At 49.5% G+C, this 17,911-nt stretch overlaps 3 protein-coding genes and 1 non-coding gene across 4 annotated transcripts; 3 read left to right on the forward strand and 1 right to left on the reverse strand.

Moving 5' to 3' along the window:
• The first annotated feature begins 1,713 nt into the window (after positions 1-1,713).
• On the forward strand, positions 1,714-1,784 carry DICSQDRAFT_t115. Its single transcript has one exon. It is a non-coding gene; the product is annotated as a tRNA-OTHER (tRNA).
• A 3,187-nt stretch (positions 1,785-4,971) lies between these two features.
• DICSQDRAFT_35654 (uncharacterized protein) lies at positions 4,972-5,838 on the reverse strand (the record flags this gene model as incomplete). The annotated part of the gene is made up of 2 exons (XM_007367120.1): positions 4,972-5,092; positions 5,753-5,838. Coding segments are annotated over 2 exons (207 nt in total), but the record flags the coding sequence as incomplete, so codon positions are not given.
• A 5,611-nt stretch (positions 5,839-11,449) lies between these two features.
• DICSQDRAFT_171455 (uncharacterized protein) lies at positions 11,450-11,770 on the forward strand (the record flags this gene model as incomplete). The annotated part of the gene is made up of 1 exon (XM_007367121.1): positions 11,450-11,770. The coding sequence occupies one exon, from the start codon at positions 11,450-11,452 to the stop codon at positions 11,768-11,770; it is 321 nt and encodes a 106-aa protein (XP_007367183.1).
• Positions 11,771-12,760: 990 nt separating this feature from the next.
• DICSQDRAFT_63901 (uncharacterized protein) lies at positions 12,761-13,648 on the forward strand (the record flags this gene model as incomplete). The annotated part of the gene is made up of 1 exon (XM_007367122.1): positions 12,761-13,648. One exon carries the CDS (start codon positions 12,761-12,763, stop codon positions 13,646-13,648), a length of 888 nt encoding a protein of 295 aa, XP_007367184.1.
• Between the last annotated feature and the right edge of the window lie 4,263 nt (positions 13,649-17,911).

The following is a 17,911-nucleotide window of genomic DNA, read 5'->3' on the forward strand; positions in this document are numbered from 1 at the left end:
GAGAAGATTGGACCCGTCGACTTCAGAATCAAACTTCCACCGCAGAACAAGGTCCACCCCATCTTCCATGCTTCAAAGCTTATCCCCTACCATGAAGACGAGATCGGCAACCACAACTCGGAGAAACCTGACCCGATTGAAGTTGAAGGCCACGATGAGTTTGAAGTCAAAAAGATTCTAGACTCTCGAGTCAACCGTGGATATGTGCAATACTTCGTCAAATAGGCAGGATATGATGTCTCTGAAGCGACTTGGGAATCTGTGCGCAATGTCAAATACGTCAAAGAACTACTCGACAAATTCCATGCCCTCCATCCGAACGCACCACAGCCGATCGCTCTCAACAACCCACGACCAGTTGCCCGGAAGTTTCAACGCAATATTTGGTTTGAACACTTCGCAGGAGCTCAGATCTTGAAGAGGGGGTAGTGTCACAGTTTTCTCGTGCCATGTGACCTGAGGGTCATGTGTACTGGGACAGATGCTCACCTTGACCGCAGACAACTCGTATCGGAAAGAAGAGAGGCCAGGATCGAACCCCAGACCTCATGACGGCCGGGAACGCCCATCCTCACTCACTGACAGGTGACTGATGTGATAGCAGGAGTGCTTACTCATTGGTAGGGGTCCGGACTCAGCACAACTCAGATATTAGTTGTAAGGTCACTATGAGGCAGGTCAGAGGGTAGGACATGAGGCAGAGAACTCTGACCAAACAATGGTCAACAGGTACCTGGTCTGTGCACCGATGTATTAGTATATATAGTAGGGAGTCTGAGGTAGGGAACCTCAGACTTGATCTTCTCGTTGATCACCCATCTCGTCTGTAGGTAGCTAGCAGCCCTACCTTCTCACTGCCCCTTCTAGTCTAGGGAATCTACTTCTTTGCATCATCTCTTGCTGTGTCACCTAGAGTTGCTTCACCCCTCAGCACCAACCCCACCACCAGTAAGCTTGTCCTTGTTTATCTGGTGGCACAGCTCGTTGGCTGTGACAGGGAGCCTCTATCGACTACAGGCCTCCTTATATATTCTGGGGCACCCACTGTATTAGGAAGGAGGGGGGAAACCGTTCAAAGTAGGGAGATATGAGGAGACTGTAAGGGAACGTGTCTGGTTGAGGCTGGACTCAATATAGTACATAGCCGAGGTCAGGGTCCTGTGATATAACTGAAAGGGGATAGAGGCAGGATAGGGTCTTGAGTCAGGGTCAGGGTTGGGTCATGTAACTGAAAAGGGAAAGGGTTGAGACAAGGGTTGAGGGCCGATTAGAGAAAAGTAATATAGCCAAAAAGGGAAAGGGTCAGGGTTGTACCCAGAGTCTGATCATGTAGACGAAAGGGGAAGTATTAGAGGGAAAGGGCTGAGTCTGGAAACATAGTTGTCAGGGGATGGAATGGGGGATGGTAGTGTACAGGCAGATGATGGAGAGATAGGAAGGTAAGCATGGATTGCCGAGGGGAGGGGAAGGGGATTGAGTGTACACAAAGGCAACAAGGGAGTAGTAGTCCAATAACGAAAAAGATGGGGAGGGGGGTGTACCAATGGTAATAGTGACAGTCAAATGATACTACTCAATGACCATACACAACTCCTGCTCCTTATTTCAGGAGAAATTCTGTGACTATCCATCAGCTGTCTATACCCGCCTCGAAGTGGTTCTGTTTCTGCAAGTAATCGTTGTTGAAATCTGTAGAATTCATACTCTAGTATTGGTTAGATGGTGTAGTGGTCACACCTCCCAGCACATATGGGATGACCCAGGTTCAATCCCCAGTCTGGCCAACTTTTCATTGTTTATCAGGTTATGAGCCCTGTGCTCTGACTGAAGTTTTGTGTTGACGTTTATCCCTGTGCGCACCCATCATCCCTCTCTGTTAACACTTGGTTCTGCCCATGCATCCCCTCCACTATCTCAAACTCTTGACTGTGCCTGCCTAGGCAACGGCAACGGTGTCACTGACCCTCAAGGGTTACCAAGGGTCAAGTGCTAAGGGTCAGATCAAGGGTCACCAGCCCCCAACCCTTGCCAAACCCTTGACCCGTGGTAAGGGTTACGGGTATAAGCGCTTGGTTAAGCGCTAAAAAACGTGTATGTATACACCTATAGATCTGCTCAATTATGAGCTGCTGTAGTGTAGTGGTTATTGGTTTTTGGGCAGCTGTGCTCAGACCGTGAGGTATTGGGTTCAATCCAGCCTGATGCCACTTCATTTCACCTTTGCTTTCTGTTCGGACCATTGAAATTAGCTATTGACAGCCTTAATGCTGTATCAAGCTTTAGATGGGCTGCTAACAGTTCGTTAGCTAGATAAGTGATGGGTAAACCCTGAGGTTGACCCATACCTGCCATACCCTTGGCACCCGGCACTTGCACCCTTGACCCGCTGTGACCCCTGGGTCACGGGTAAGGGTATTCCATGGATTGGATCAAGGGTCACATAGGTGACACCTGGGGGTAGACCCGTGCCATTGCCTATGCCTGCCAACACTGCTGCCACGGTGACTTTGCACAGTTGTGTCTGTGAGTGCTTGTAGTCTAGTTTCTAATCGTTAGCTGCAGTGGGCCTCAGAGGGGTCGCAATGGCCTAAGTCGAGCTCTGTAAGTCTTTTCATTGCAAGGAAACTGTGCTACACACCTAAGTCGAGCTCTGTAAGTCTTAAGGATACTCGAGTCAACCAGGCGCAGATGACGGCGCACAGAGCGCGTGGGAACTAGCTAACACGACCATACACTACGTGGCGCTGGAATGGCGCCAAACGGACCAGAAGTGCGTAAGGTAGACACTATTCTAGAGTGCAGTCAGATGATCTCTACAGAAATGGAGACTACTAGTGAAAGAAATGCGATATCTCTATGTGAACGAGAGTTGTGACTATACGAAAATTACCGTAGATAGCGGACAGTGCGAACTATGTATGGCGCGATGCGGGACTTGGTGCGATTAAAATTGACGGTGCTACAGCACTGACTCCAACAACTTGATAATATTGCTTGGACACTCTAGGTCATGGGGGCTCTTGTCTAGCTGATGCATTTGCAATGGCAGAAGTTCAACAGAGGTAAGACCAGTCTGGAACCCAGACATCATAAATGTGGCTTCTATCAAGTCAAAAGGTAACACTGGATGCACACCATGTGGGAGATAGAAAGGGCTAGAACCCGTAGATCACCATGTGGTTACACAATCTGCAAGGAAGGCCACCAAGAGAGGGGGACTGTTCTGTCGCATCTTAAACAGATTCACTTCAACAAAGAAGAATTGTGTTGTACACTGCAGAGATCTGCACTTTATCACAATAGATAAGAATGTAGATGATTCTAGTAGATGTAGCAAATGTTGGATGTCTTGTAAAGTTTTCTCTTGCTTATTTTCTAGAATAATTAGTGCGATGACCATCATCTCAGAAGTCTGTTCTTAAAGGGACACAGTTATCTGTAGGGCCAGGATTGACAAAGTGTCTATTCAGCCCTCCATAACTGCAACTTCCTTCTTCTCTACCTCTATGGGAGGCTGTCACAGTTTTCTCATGCTACATGACCTGGAGGTCATGTGCACCATGCCAGATGCTCATCTCAACCACTGACAACTTTTATTGGACATCAGAACACCATTGATTCATGCTCCAGACTCTGCAGAGGCCGGTGATGTTCACCAGCACTCATTGACAAGTACTCTGTGTCAGTGAGACTATGAGGCAAGGCATGAGTGAGGGAACTCTTTGATCAAACAATGGACGAATAGATACCTAGTCTGTGCACCATTGTACTAGTATATATAGCAGAGGGTCTGAGGCAGAGAACCTTGAACTTGATCCTCTCATTGATCCCCCATCTCTTCTATAGGTAGCTAACAGCTCTACCTTCTCACTACCCTATCTGTACAAACCACCTCTGCAAATTACATCTATTTAGTACAAACTAGCTCTTAACAGACACAGTAGTCAGATAGTTGAAAACAGTGCAAAATCAAGAGGTCCCCAAATATAATTGCACTGAATGCAAATTAGTGCAAAATAGTGCTATAGTAGACAAAAATAGTACTACAGTAGACATTGATAGCAGTGGATAGAGTGAGTCTATGATCTCTAACTAGTGCAGAAATGATTTATATGACCTCAAAATCATCTGTCTATAAGCTCTAGATGCATTAAAAGTGCTGGAAAAATATTTGGGAGAAGTGTTCTTAGCTAGTCTTGAACCCTCAACCTCAACCATGCTGTTTTGAAATGGTGCTCTATGCCACTGCACCACTAATACTCATATAGATCTTCTCCACAAATATTACTCATACCCATTGTTGCTCAACTTTGGTCAACTGATGACACCTTACCTTGAGTTCCATCTGTCAAAGCTCATATATATGATGTCTGAAGCTATGTATATGGTATAGAGTGTGCTATAGAGTACACTTTACAATATAAATACTGTGCTGGTAGCTTAATTATGTACATCATAATAAGTTCTGTGTTGATTGTGCCCTAAGAATAAGCCAGCTATCATGATTGTCTTATAGCTGTAGGGGTGTGTAATGCTTTAGTTAAAAACTATGAGGTATCAATAAAGGATTGTCATCTTACTTGAGTCTCCCCTAGATGAGTAGTGCTAAGATAGCACAAAATAGTATTACAGTAGTGCAAAATAGTCAAAATCAGAGGATCATGTTTATAGTAGTGATATAATAGTATCATGGTGGCACTAAGTGGCACTATCAAAAAAGTGATGGTGAAGAGTAGTTATATCTAGTACTATGTATGCTGATCAATACTTAGTTGCACTACTCAAAAAATACATCTAACAAGTAGTACTATTGCAGGTCTTATCTTTGCTAATATTTGCTAATTTAGATAAGATTATCTGAATAGTGATAATAGATGTCAATTCACAAAGGCTGTTTTTCTAGATGAACCCCTGCATCAGCAAGCTTGTTTTTATTTGTCTGGTGGCACAGCTTATTGGCTGTAACAGGGGCCTCCTAGATAGTGCATCTGGTCCACAATGCCTCTCAGCTGGAACATGTTTCAATTTGAAGTTAAAGAGCATAATGCCCCATGTCCATCCATTGAGAGTTGTTACCATTGGTACACCCCACCTCCCATCTTTTCGTTATCGGACTACTACTCCTTGTCACCTTTGCGTACACTCAACCTCCTTCCCTCTCTTTAGCAATCTATGCTTATCATTTTGTTCCCCTATCGTCTGCCTGTACACTACCATCCCCCATTCTGTCCCCTGACGGCTACGTTCCCGGACTCAGCCCTTTTCCTAATACTTGCCCTTTTGTCTGTATGACCGGACCCTGAGTACAGCCCTGACCCTTTCCTTTTTTGGCTATATTACTTTACCCTGACCCAGCCCCTGACCCTTGCCTCGACACTTTCCCTTTTTAGTTATATGACTCGACTCTGGCCTAGACTTAGGACCCTACCCTTCCTCTATCCCCTCTCAGTTATATTGTAGGACCCTGACTTAGGCTATGTACTATATGGAGTTTAGCCGTGTTCCCTTACAGCCTCTTCATATCTTCCTACTTTGGTCGGTTCCCTTTGCCTTCCTAATACGGTTGGTACCCCATAGTACATAAGGAGGCCTGTAGTCGGTAGAGACTCTCCACTTCTATTCTGTTCTTTGTTACCCTCCTGTACCCCTAGATCCCTCAATCTAGGGACTTGCACAATACTCTTCCTCCGTGTGCTACACTACATACTTGGATAAGTCCACGTGATAACTCTGGATAGACTTGTGTTAGTACTTCAGCATAACAAGAGTCACATTTGGCAGAAGGTCAGAATTGTTGAGTATGTCTTTGATATACTTGACATCAACTTCTAGTATGAGTCTCTTGACACTAATGGAGTACAACCGCCAATGCCGCAAGGCACATAAGCATCTATACAGTTCAAGCTTTGGTTGACTATACCTAGCCTCTCAATCATTGAATAGCAGAGATCTATATCTTGCAGGTCTATACCGACCATTTTCATCCTCTTGAGACAGAACGAATCCTACCACAATATTGCTTAAGTTGATGGACATATATACTAATTGATCTGAGGTGTAGTCAATTGGATGAAGCGCAGGTGCACTAGTGACTAGATGTTTGAGCTACTAAAACACGTCTTCTCATTGATTATCCCAGATGAACTCTTTATGCTTCCAAATGAGCTCAAATTAGGGATTGACATATCTCTAAGAACCCCTGTTTCCATATACGCACAGTGCCACAAAGTCCTAGAAACCCTCACACATCACTCACTGTTCTCAGTGGTGGCCAATTGAGGTAGTTTGCATACTTGCTTTTTTTAGTTAGCTGAGACTGTGGCACCTGCATAATTCTGTGCACATTCACAGCATGTTTCCATATGAATCATCTAACGCCAGAGTTCTATCTCAATATTTCTGGTCTACCATGTTCAGTATTGCTCCTTAGGACCTTTCATAGACAAGTTGTTGATGAATATGTTTGCCACATGAGGAATTTCATCTTGAAGGATGAATATTGTGCAGCTCTTAAACTCAGCCAGTGAGTTTGTATATCCCTGAAGCCAAGTGATTCATAGAAAGCCCAACAGAGTCATAAATGATGTCATATTCCTGCTCCGCGGGTCAATAATGCGCACATAATATCCTGAAAACAGATCAAATACTGTATAGCATTGATATACAGCAAACAGTTCAACAAAGTCATCAATGATTGGTGGGACACCTGCATCCCAAATACTGACTTTGTTAAGTGACTGCAGGTCATTGTTACACTGAAGTACTAACACAAGTCTATCCAGACTTATCACGCGGACTTATCCAAGTACGCAGTGTTATGTTTCCGGACTCAGCCCTTTTCCTAATACTTCCCCTTTTGTCTACATGATCGGACCCTGAGTACGACCCTGACCCTTTCCCTTTTGGTCTATATTACTTTACCCTGATCCAGACCTCAACCCTTGTCTCAACCCTTTCTCCTTTTGGTTATATGACCTGACCCTGACCCTGATCCAGGACCCTACCCTGCCTCTATCCCCTTTTGATTGTATAGTAGGACCCTGGCCTTGGCCCTATACTATACTTATCCCTCCCTGAATCCAGCCTCGACCAGACTTGTTCCCTTACAGTCTCCTCATACCTCCCTACTTTGGACAATTCCCTTCGCCTTTCTAATATAGTCGGTGCCCCAGAATATATAAGGAGGTCTGTAGCCAGTAGAGGCTCCCCACTTCTTTTCTCCTCTTTGTTACACACCTGTATCCCTATATCCCTCAATACTCTTCCCTTGTGTGCTACACTGCGTACTTGGATAAGTCCATGTGATAAGTCTGGATAGACTTGTGTTGGTACTTTGGCGTAACAGTTATGGTATCACTAGTAATTATAGCAGATATATCCAAGCAATCCATGCATATACGCATCTCTCTAACCTGTGAGAATCAAACCGTCAAAACTCATGCCCTTATCAACTCCAAAGCGGAAGGACTCTTCATTGACAAGTCCTTCACTACCAAGTTTTAGCTCCCTCTTACTCTGTTATTGACTTCAATTCCAGTCTACAATGTAGATGGCATGCTGAACTTGCAAGGATCTATCACCTATGCTGTCCACACAACTCTGAACACTGTGGGAGTTGACTATGACTCTCAACTGCTGTTAACTGCCCCATGCAACAAGACTGTCATCCTGGGGTTACCCTGGCTGCAGCAACAGAAGGCAGTCATCAAATAGGCACAGAACATGTTAGAGATTGCAGCAGCAGACCCAGAACCACCTATTAAGAGTCTGTGCCTCAATGAAGATGAAGTCCTCTTGGCCTACATTAGGGGCAAACCCATAACGGGGATCTTTCAAGACAACTTTGATTTACCACAGAACACCGGTACATTATCTCCCACAACCAAGCACCTCTCTCTCTCAACCGTATCTCACACTGGAAATTCCCCCAATGGAGGACCTTCCACTCTCACAGGGGCTCTGCTTCGATCAGAGCCAAAATGAACCCATTATAGGAAATGGCCCGCAAGTCAGCAACTCTGGACAAGATGCAGGATCTGGATGTTATGATTCCAGGTTACCTCTTCAAAAAAATCTTTGAGAAGAAGGCAGCTGTTACAATGAAGTACTAATACAAGTCTATCCAAACTTATCACATAAACTTATCCAAGTATGTGGTGTAGCACACAGAGGAGGGAGTATTGCACAAGTCCCTAGATTGAGTGAAATAGGGATACAGGAGGGTAACAAAGAGAAGAACAGAAGTGGGGAGCCTCTACCGACTACAGACCTCCTTCTATACTCTGAGGAACCGACCAAGTTAAAAAGGTGAAGAGGACTGTTTAAAGTAGAGAGGTATAGGGAGACCACAAGGGAATGAGTCTGGTCGAGGCTGGACTTAGGGAGGGATAAGTATAGTATAGGGCCGAGGCCAGGGTCCTGCTATATTATCAAAAGGGGATAGAGGCAGGGTAGGGTCCTGGGTCAGGGTCAGGGTCGGGTCATGTAACCAAAAGGAGAAAGGGTTGAGATAAGGGTCCAGGTCTGGGTCAGGGTAAGGAAATATAATTGAAAAAAGAAAGGGTCAAAGTCCCATTTAGGGTCTGGGCATATAGCCGAAACGGGAAGCATTAGGATGGGGGCCAGGTCTGAGAAAGTAGTCATTAGGGGGGCAGAAGGGGGAATGGTAGTGTACAGGCAGATGATAGGGAGATGAACGGTATGTATGGGTCACTGAGGGAAGTGGAAGGGGTTGAGTGTATACAAGGGTAATAAGGAAGTAGTAGTTTTATGCAAAAAGATGGGGGGGTGTACGAATGGTAATATTACTCCTGTTTCTAAGCACAATTGTCCTGATTGTCCATCTCTATACCCTCCTCCATAGTTTCTGATAGCAAACAGATTTGTGGGGAAATATGAAATCCCACATTGATTCTAGGGTGGTTTGCAGGGAGCTAGCAGTTGGCCGCCAGGTAGTAGTAGCATGGCAATGGAGAGGAAGGTCGGCTTGGAGAAAGGGGGTCGGCTGGAGTGGAAGGGTTGAGAGTTGTCATTGTTAGGGCTCTTACATGTGACTGGGGGCATAGTGTCAGGTAAGGAGCTGTGCAACTGTAGGAAGCCGTCTGTCACGGTGACTAGACATGTAGACCCGGGTTGATGTTTGGTGACAACTCTGTAGGTGAGTGGCAAAGTGTTAAGACTGTGCCACCGGAGTTCCGGAGTTCCAGGGATCAGAGTCAGGACTGGGCAGACATGGGGAGAGGACTTCGGTGAAGCTATTGGCAACGCCCTGAGGATCTCGAGGGTGTCCTCGATTATGAAGTTGGAGGTCAGACGGAGGACGGAGCAGAGAGCGGACAAAGAACGGACGGAGACGGGAAAAATAGATTGCAGTAAGGTAACAGAGAGCATAGCAGACAGGGAGTGAGGTAATGAGATATCCGAACTGAGGAACACTGTACTAAGTCCAGGGGTTTATAACTGTGAAGCCGGTGTCCCTTAAGTCTGAATTGGAGATATCGGAGGAGGAGGTCTGACCAGAGTTGGCGGAACACCGACACTAAGTGGAGCTGTGATGTAAGTGGCATTAGACACTGATATGGAAAAACGGACATTCCAGCGGAGGCGGAGCAGACACTCAGAAAACCACATGGCCCCCATCGGAGACCGGAAAGGGGATGAAAACTAGCACATAAGTAACTACTTGTAAGCAAGTCCGGAGGTTCGACAGAGTTAGTGTGCTGTCTGACGGAGTTCCGGAGGGACTTAGGCATGGGGTGTAACAGTATCCCCCCTTAGGTCCGAGCCCCCGAGGCCTATAGTATTGTACAAAGTTCAGAGTCAGGGGTCCAGACCAGATCACGTGTGGAATTCGAGGAAGTTGAAACGGAGGATGTGGGAAAGGGAACGGAAAAAGAAGCAAGTTTGATCGGCGATGTTTAGGGCAAGCAGAGTTGGGGAGCGGAGAATCTATAAAGGTTGGGGTGCTGCAGGCGTCGCCTAACCCCACCATACCCATTGCCCCCCTGTTTTTTTTTCTAAGTCGTACACCGTGCCTGGAACTCCGCCTATCGAAAAGTAGCAGCAGCTGCCTGCCCAGCTCACAGCGGTGCGATAGCAAATCTGGGAGGACGAGGAGCGTGTGGAGCGGGAGAAGGCGGAGCAGGAGCAGCGGGCAAGGGAGGAGGTGGAGCTGCTGGAGCAGGAGAGGGCGTGACTGCAGAAGGAGCTGGGGGAGCGGCAGCGGGCGGAGAAGGAGCGGGCCCAGAAGCCTGCATTGGGGCATGTGGAGTCCCCCTGGAGTTTCCGGAGGCCGGTCCGAGCAAGCACCACCGCGACAATAATGACAACAAGATCGTCGACATCACGCTCAAGCGGAAATGGGCTCGGACGGAGATGGTGTGGGCTCTGGCCAAGTAAGTCCGGAGTTCTGCCACCGGAGTTGTACTGACTTGTCTAGCAGAAAAACTTGCGCCGAGTGCAAGGAGAAGAGAATCGCCTGTCTCATCTCTGTGGACCGTTCATGTGCCCGGGCCTGCCAGGCCTGTGCGAGGTCCAAGACCAAGTGCACCGGGGGCCAGCGGGCGGACAAGACTCCCGCCGTCGTCATCTCCAATGACGAGGCCTTGGTGACCCCTGCCGGTCCGTCCACCCCCCGCAAGAAGGCGGCCCCAGCGGAGAAGCCAGTGGAGAAGACAGGGCCTGCGCCCGGGTCCTCGTCCAAGGTCCGGGGGAAGAAGTGAGAGACGACAGCAGAGCAGGAGGAGAGGCTGGAGGCAGAGCGGAAGAAGGAGGAATTCGAGCGGAAGGAGAAAGAGATCAACATGGCCACAGCCCCCATGGAGGCCAATCTCCCCTTCAGCCGGCATGCACGGAGGGAGATCACAGTCCTCAAGACCCTCTGCTATGCCATGTCGGAGATCTGGCAGTTCCAAGAGGAGTTGAAGGAGCTCCAGCGCAAGATGTGCCTTACCCACTGTCGCGGCGACTAGGCGCGGAGACTCGGGTCGACGTTCGGCGACAAACCCGTAGGTGAGCGGCAAGGAGGCGAAAGAGAAAGAGAGAGAGGGAGAGGGATAAATGTGACAGAAAACTCGACGGGGACAGAGTGGAGGTCGGCACGAGGGCACAAGACCTACAAAAGCTAGTCTTCATGCAGACAGCGGCAGACTAGTCTCAATGACCAAGTTATACATTAGCACTCGAGGGAAAATACAGCGCTATGGTCGCTCACCTAGTCCTAATGACCAAGAGGTCAAGATGGGGACTAGGGAGCGCCTAAGGGGGTCCTTATATACTAGAGGGGCTGCTTAGCAACCAAGGACAAGGCACGAGAGCGAGGCAGCGAAGATGACAAAGAGAGAACAAAGGGCGAGAAAGAAAAGGCAATGGCATGGCGATCACAGGAACGTAGCATGCAGCTGTGGGAGCATATCTACAGTGTCTAAACTGGGATGGGCTAGAAAAGGAAATGGTCCGAAAATGGAAGGTGGGCGTCAAAGGGAAGGGGATGAGCAGCAAAAAGGGGCACCTGTCCAACGTCCGTGACACTCACGGCGCAATCTCTGACCTAGTTCGGAGCAAGGAGGGGATCTACCAGGAGTACTTTGGTGGAATCACCGATCTCCTGGAGAGTGAGCCCTCGAACGATGAGGGGCACTTAGAGTCGGACCTGGACTGGGCGGAGATGGAGGAGTTTGACATGGCGGAGCCAGATTGGGAGCCGGGATCAGAGGCAGAGCAGGGTCGGGAGCAGGAAGCGGAGAAGGGGCCGGAGCAGGCGCAGGAGTAGGGATTCGGACACGGACACGGACACGGACACGGACACGGACACGGACGTGGACATAGATAGATAGACCCCTGTAAAGTGGTAATGGGTCAATCTTTTTCTTGTCAAGTACCCACATACCTCAACACCTGGATATGGGGAGTTAGCCAGAGAGGACAGAATTCCGGAGTACTTAGCAATTCAGAGTTCCCATAGGGGTCCGGGTTTGTCCGGATAAGCGGAGTGGAAGTCCGAGACGAGTTCCTGTGCATGTCCGAGTTCCATGGCGAGGATCCAGGAGATCTCCTCATCAGTTCCCTCATACCCGGACCATCAGACTTTGTACAGGAGCTGGCACTTCCGTCGGTGTTTGTCCAACTTGGAGTCGAGGATCTCCGCAACCTCATATTCGAGTTCTCTGTTGACCTCGACCGGAGGTGGTGGAGTTTGCACTCGGCCCGCGATGGTGCTTGGGGTTGCGGGCTCCAGCTGGGAGACGTGGAAGACGGGGTGCACTGCTCGCATGAAGTCTGAAAGCCGGAGGGTGAAGGAATGTGATCCAACTTGAGCAATAATGGGGAAACGACCAAGGAACTTTTCAGAGAGCTTCTTGGAGGGGCGAGTGGAGCGGATGTGCTGCGCACGGACATAGGCCAGGTCTCCGATGCGGAAGTCCGGAGCTGGCAATTGGTGCTTGTTCGCCTGGACTTGGTAGCGGGCTTGAGCCTCGGAAATGTGCTGTCAGAGTTCTGCCTGGAGCTCGTCCAGATCGACGGCAAACTCGAGTGCTCAGCCGGAGGTGATGTCATGCTCCGGGTGGACCGTGAGGCTGGAGTGATATCCCTTGTTAGCGAAGAATGGAGAGATTCTGGTGGTCGCATTCGGAGCATTGTTGTACGCAAATTCTGCGAGCGGAAGGAGGCAGGCCCAGTTGTCCTGCTGGTAGTTGCAGTAGATCTGGAGATACTGTTTGAGGGTTTGGTTAACACATTCTGTCTGGCCATCGCCTTCGGAATGGTACCCGGAGATGAAGTGGAGGTTCATGTCAAGGATAGTTCCGAGGGAGTGGAAGAAGTGGGACACAAGTTCCGAGCCACGGTCAGAGGTGATGTGGGACGGAACTCCGTGCTTGGAGAAGACGTGCTTAAGGAACAGTTCCGCGAGCTCCGGAGCGTCGAGTGTATTGTGCGTCGGGATGAAGATGGCCTGTTTGGAGAGCCGGTCGACGACAACCAGGATGTCTGTGAAACCGTCAGAGTTTGGCAGTTGCTCGATGAGGTCCATGGAGATGGAGTTCCATGGACACTCCGGGATCGGGAGCTGCTTGAGGGTTCAGTAGGGAAGGTGACAGAGAGCTTTGGATCGCGCGCAGGTGGTACAGGACTTGCAGTAGTCTTGGACAAAGAGTTGGAGTCCAGGCCAGGAGTATTCTTGGAGGACCAGGGCCTGGGTCTTGTTCTGGCCCCAGTGTCTGGCGGTTGGGTAATCGTGGTAGGCCCGGAGGACTCAGAGACAGAGGTCTTCAGAGTCCGGGATGTAGATTTGGCCATTGAGCCGGAAGAACCCTTTTTTGTCCTTGGACCATGGGGGGTTACCTTTGGAGGCCAACTTGATGGCTGTGGCGAGTTCTGGAGACGGGTTATTGGAGTTCTGGGCTGCTCAGACGTCGGAATGCAGTTTCTCGGCGTTGAAAAGGACGGAGGCTCAGAGGACCAGTTCTCAGAGGTACATCACTTGGAGAGACATAGCGAGTTGCTCCTGGGTGAACACCAGCTGGAAGTTGTGTGGGTTGACAGCGAAGTAGTTGCTATCTCTTCCTTTTGGGTAGACATCCCAATGGCAGGTGAGTGCGTCGGGTTTGACCCCCAGTTTTCCGCGGGCAGAACCGGATTACCAGGTTGAACTGCAATAGGAATTCTGACCACCGAGCCTGGCGTCAGATTAGCATCTTGGAGGTCACGAAGTACTCTAGGTTCTTGTGATTGGTGACCACGTCGATCAAAGTTCCAGAGCCTTCAAGATAGTGCCACCAGGTCTGGAAGGCTTTATAGATTGCCAGGAGTTCCTTATTGTGCGTGTCGTAGTTCAGCTCCGCGCCGGTCAACATCTGGGAGTGGAAAGCGACGGGGTGGAGTTCGCTGGAGTCAGTGGTGATAGAGAGAATCCCAGTGATCGCATAGTCCGAGGTGTCCGTTTTGACAGTGATTTGTCGGTCCGGTTCCCAGTGGTGAAGTACCCGGGCGGAGGTGACGGCCTGCTTCAAGGCGTTGAAGGCTTTTCGGGCATTGTCGGAGAAGTTCCACGGGATGGATTTCCGAGTAAGCCAAGTCAGCGGGAGGACAATCTCGGAGTAGTTGTGGATGAACCTCCGGTAGAAGTTCGCGAAGTCTAAGAATGACTGGATATTGCAGATCTTCCGGGGTTCTGGCCAATCCATGATTGCCTTGATCTTGGAGTTGGACATGGTGAGACCTTTGGAGGAGAGGATATATCCAAGGTACTTCACAGTGTCCACGTGGAATTCACACTTATCCGCACAGGTGTAGAGCTGGTGCTTCCTGAGACATCGGAGTACTTCTCGGACATGTTTCCGGTGGTCTGCCGGATTGTCAGAGTAGATGAGGATATCATTGAGGTAGACCACTACCCAGACGTCTAGCAAGTCCACGAAGACCTTGTTAACGAAGTGTTGAAATGCTGCGGGGGCATTGGAAAGTCCGAACGGCTTTACGAGCCATTCAAATGAGCCGTAACAAGTCCGGAAGGCGGTCTTCCACTCATCTCCGGATGCAATTTGGACCAGGTTGTACGCATGCCGGAGGTTGATCTTCATGTAGATTCGAGCCTTCCACAGAGAAACCAGGAGGTCGGAGATCAGCGGGAGCGGGTAACGGTCCTTCCAGGTGATCTTGTTGAGCCCACGGTAATCGACGCAGAGTCGGAGAGAGCCATCCTTTTTCCTAACAAAGAGGACTGGAGCTCCGTATGGAGAATTGGTCGGGCGGATGAAACTGGAGCGGAGGTTCTCGTCGAAGTACTCTCGGAGGGCGTCCAGTTCCAGCTGTGAGAGGGAGTAGATAGGACCAAGCGGAGGTACCACACCTTCCTCGAGGGTGATCTTGAGGTCGTGGGGGCGGTGCTCCGGAAGAGTATTGGCCTTGGTCTTGCTGAAAATGTCCATAAACTCGTGGTACTCCTCCAGAACATTGGAGAGGCCCAGGATGGAGTCGGAGGTGGCAGAGTTCCTGGCGAGAACCTCGGCCACTGAAGCGGAGAATAGATTGAGCGTGAAGCTCTCAGATTCCGGCAGCTTGCAAGCCCAGGCGGATGCCGCGGTGTTCACAAGGGAGACCTGTGGGGCGGAGGACGAAAGCAAGGACTCTGGAGGTGCCGGAGGTGGAGACCAGAGTTTGGGATCATCGGGTACAGAGGCGGAGGAATGTTCCCCCAGCGCAGTTCGAAATTGAATGCGGTCTCTCTTCTAGTCAATCAACGGATTGTAAGCAGAGAGCCAGCTGTATCCCAGAACGGCGGAGACAGATTTGTCCAGTGGAGTAACATAGAAATCTACGGACATAATTTCCCCGGAGGTGAACTGCAGAGCAAGCAAAACTTCCCAGGTGATTATCTGGTTGAAAGACCCATTGAATAGTCAGAGAGCGATTGGAGAAACGGAATGGTACAGAAGTCCGAAAGTGTCAATAAATTCAGAGTCTAAGGAACAATGAGTGGAACTGCTATCGACCAGGGCCTTGAAAGGCTTTGGAACAGATTCGGAGTACAGGTCGAAAACAAGGGACGAGGGATCAGAAAGAGCGGATGTGTTTAGACGAACTTGGATCTCCGTGCCGGCGCTGTCAACGCAGTTCCCGCTAGGCACAGAGTTGGGGGAACTGCGGACTAGTTTTTTGCTCCTTCCGGGGCCGAAGAGTCGGGCCCCGGAGTTGGGTCGGCTTGGGCTGCTCTGCCTTTTGCCGACGGAGTGGATTTCTTAGGACAAGTGTTTGTGGAGTGCCCGGCTCCTCCACAGAAGAGGCAGAGGTCTCCTGCCAGGCGGTGTTGCCGCTCCTCCGGGGTAAGCTTCCCATCCTTCCTGAGCTTATCCGCATATGGCTTCGGAGCAGACTTGTCCGTGGATTTGGGCTTTGAGTTGGACTTCGGAGTAGATCCAGAGGCGCTGGACTTGCCGTCAGAGGACTTCTGGGGCGCGCGAGGAGTCAACTGGGAGTTCGAAGAGGAGCGGGGTTCGGACTGAGAGGTTCTGGAGCCTGACTTGGAACTGGACTTGGAGGGACCAGAGGTTTCACGGTTATGTTCAGCCTTTCGTTCCCAGTACCGGTGGTCCAGGCTCTGGGCGAGGATGCAGAGGTCGGAGAGGTTGTCAGGTTTTCCTATCTCGGAGATGCAGTCCCTGAGCTGATCCAGAAGTCCGCGGTAGAACTGGTATCGGAGAGTGTCATGGCCCCAGCGGACTTGTGTAGTGAGGTGGCTGAACTGGGTGATGTACTTGGCAATCCGCTGGTTATCCCCCATACAGAGATTCTCCAGCTTGTGTTCTGTGGTGCTGGTGGTACTGTAAGGTCTGAAGTTCGTTCAGAGCTCCTCCTAGAATGCCTTGTAGTCCGACATGAACACCGGAGGCACTCTGGAGGGGTTCTCTAGGATATAAGGTTCGAACCACTGGAGGGCGGTGCCCTTGAGGAAAGAGATGGCGTAGGTGACCTTCGTTTCGTCCGTGTTGAAAGTCTAAGGTCGGGCCTTGAAGACCAACTCCAGCTGCGTGAAGAATGACCGGAGCTTGGCGGGCTCCGACCCATCAAATTGGTCTGGTTCACAAACGTTACCGCACTCTGAGGACAGTGCCATTTGGTTGAAGTTCGGGGCGGCCAGAATCTGGAGCGTTTGAGCTAGGAGGCTGATAGCCTGCACTAAGTCTGCAGTCGGGGTCGATGCTGCTTGCAAAGTTGTCGTCAGATTTATGGGCAGGTTTTCCACAGGTCCGGCTAGGGGTTGTCTCATGAACGTGGGAATGACGAAGGGGTTATCCGGAGAATGTCAGGGAAGAGGGACGGATGTTGGGTGTGGAGTGGTGGGCAAGGATCAGGTCATAACGCGATGCTGGGTCAGAGATTCCAAAGAGAAAGTCCGAGGTGAGTTGGTAGCGCGTCGCGCTGTGAACCCCCTGAAGGTTTCGTCAGGGTTAGTCATCGGGATCTCAGTTTGAGTTCAGATATACTGTTAGAGCTGGGCCACCAGAGATCGGAGTCGGGACCAGGTGGACACAGGGGGAGGACTTCGGTGAAGTTATTAGCAACGCCCTGAGGATCCCGAGGGTGTCCTCAATTTCGGAGTGGGAGGTTGGACAGAGAGCAGACGGAGAATGGACGGAGAACGGACGGAGACGGAAGGAATAGATTGCAGTAAGATAACAGCGAGCGTAACAGACAGGGAGTGTGGTAACAAGATATCCAAACTGAGGAATGCCGTACTAAGTCCAGAGGTTTATATACTACGAAGCCGGTGTCCCTTAAGTCCGAATCAGAGATATCGGAGGAGGAGGTCCTACTGGAGTTGGCAGAACACCGAAGCTAGGTGGAGTTGTGATGTAAGTGGTGTCAGGCACTGATATGGAAAAACGGACATTCCAGCAGAGATAGAGCGCATCTGTAAAAACCACCTTTGCGAATTACACCTATTCAGCACAAATTAGCTCTTAATAGACACAGTAGTTGAATAGTGAAAAATAGTGCAAAATCGAGAGGTCCCCAAAAATAATTGCACTATTTTGCACTATCAGTGCAAATTCGTGCAAAATAGCATTATAGTAGACGGAAATAGTGCTACAGTAGACGTTGATAGTAGTGGATAGAGTGGGTCCATAATTTTTGACTAGTGTAGAAATGCTTAATATGACCTCAAAACCATCTGTTTATAAGCCTCAGATGCATTTAAAGTGCTGGAAAAATATGTCAAAAAAACTTTCTCAGCCAGTCTTGAACCCTCAACCTCACCTTTATATGACACTTGTTCCGAGGTGGTGCTCTATACCACTGCACCACCAGAGATTATATAAACCCTCTTCACAAGTACTATATATATTCATTTCTGCTAGACTTAGACAAAGTGGTGACACCTCACCTTGAAATTCACCTGCTGAGGCTTGCA

This window comes from Dichomitus squalens (assembly GCF_000275845.1).
Source record: "Dichomitus squalens LYAD-421 SS1 unplaced genomic scaffold DICSQscaffold_23, whole genome shotgun sequence".
Classification (NCBI taxonomy): Eukaryota; Fungi; Basidiomycota; class Agaricomycetes; order Polyporales; family Polyporaceae; genus Dichomitus; species Dichomitus squalens.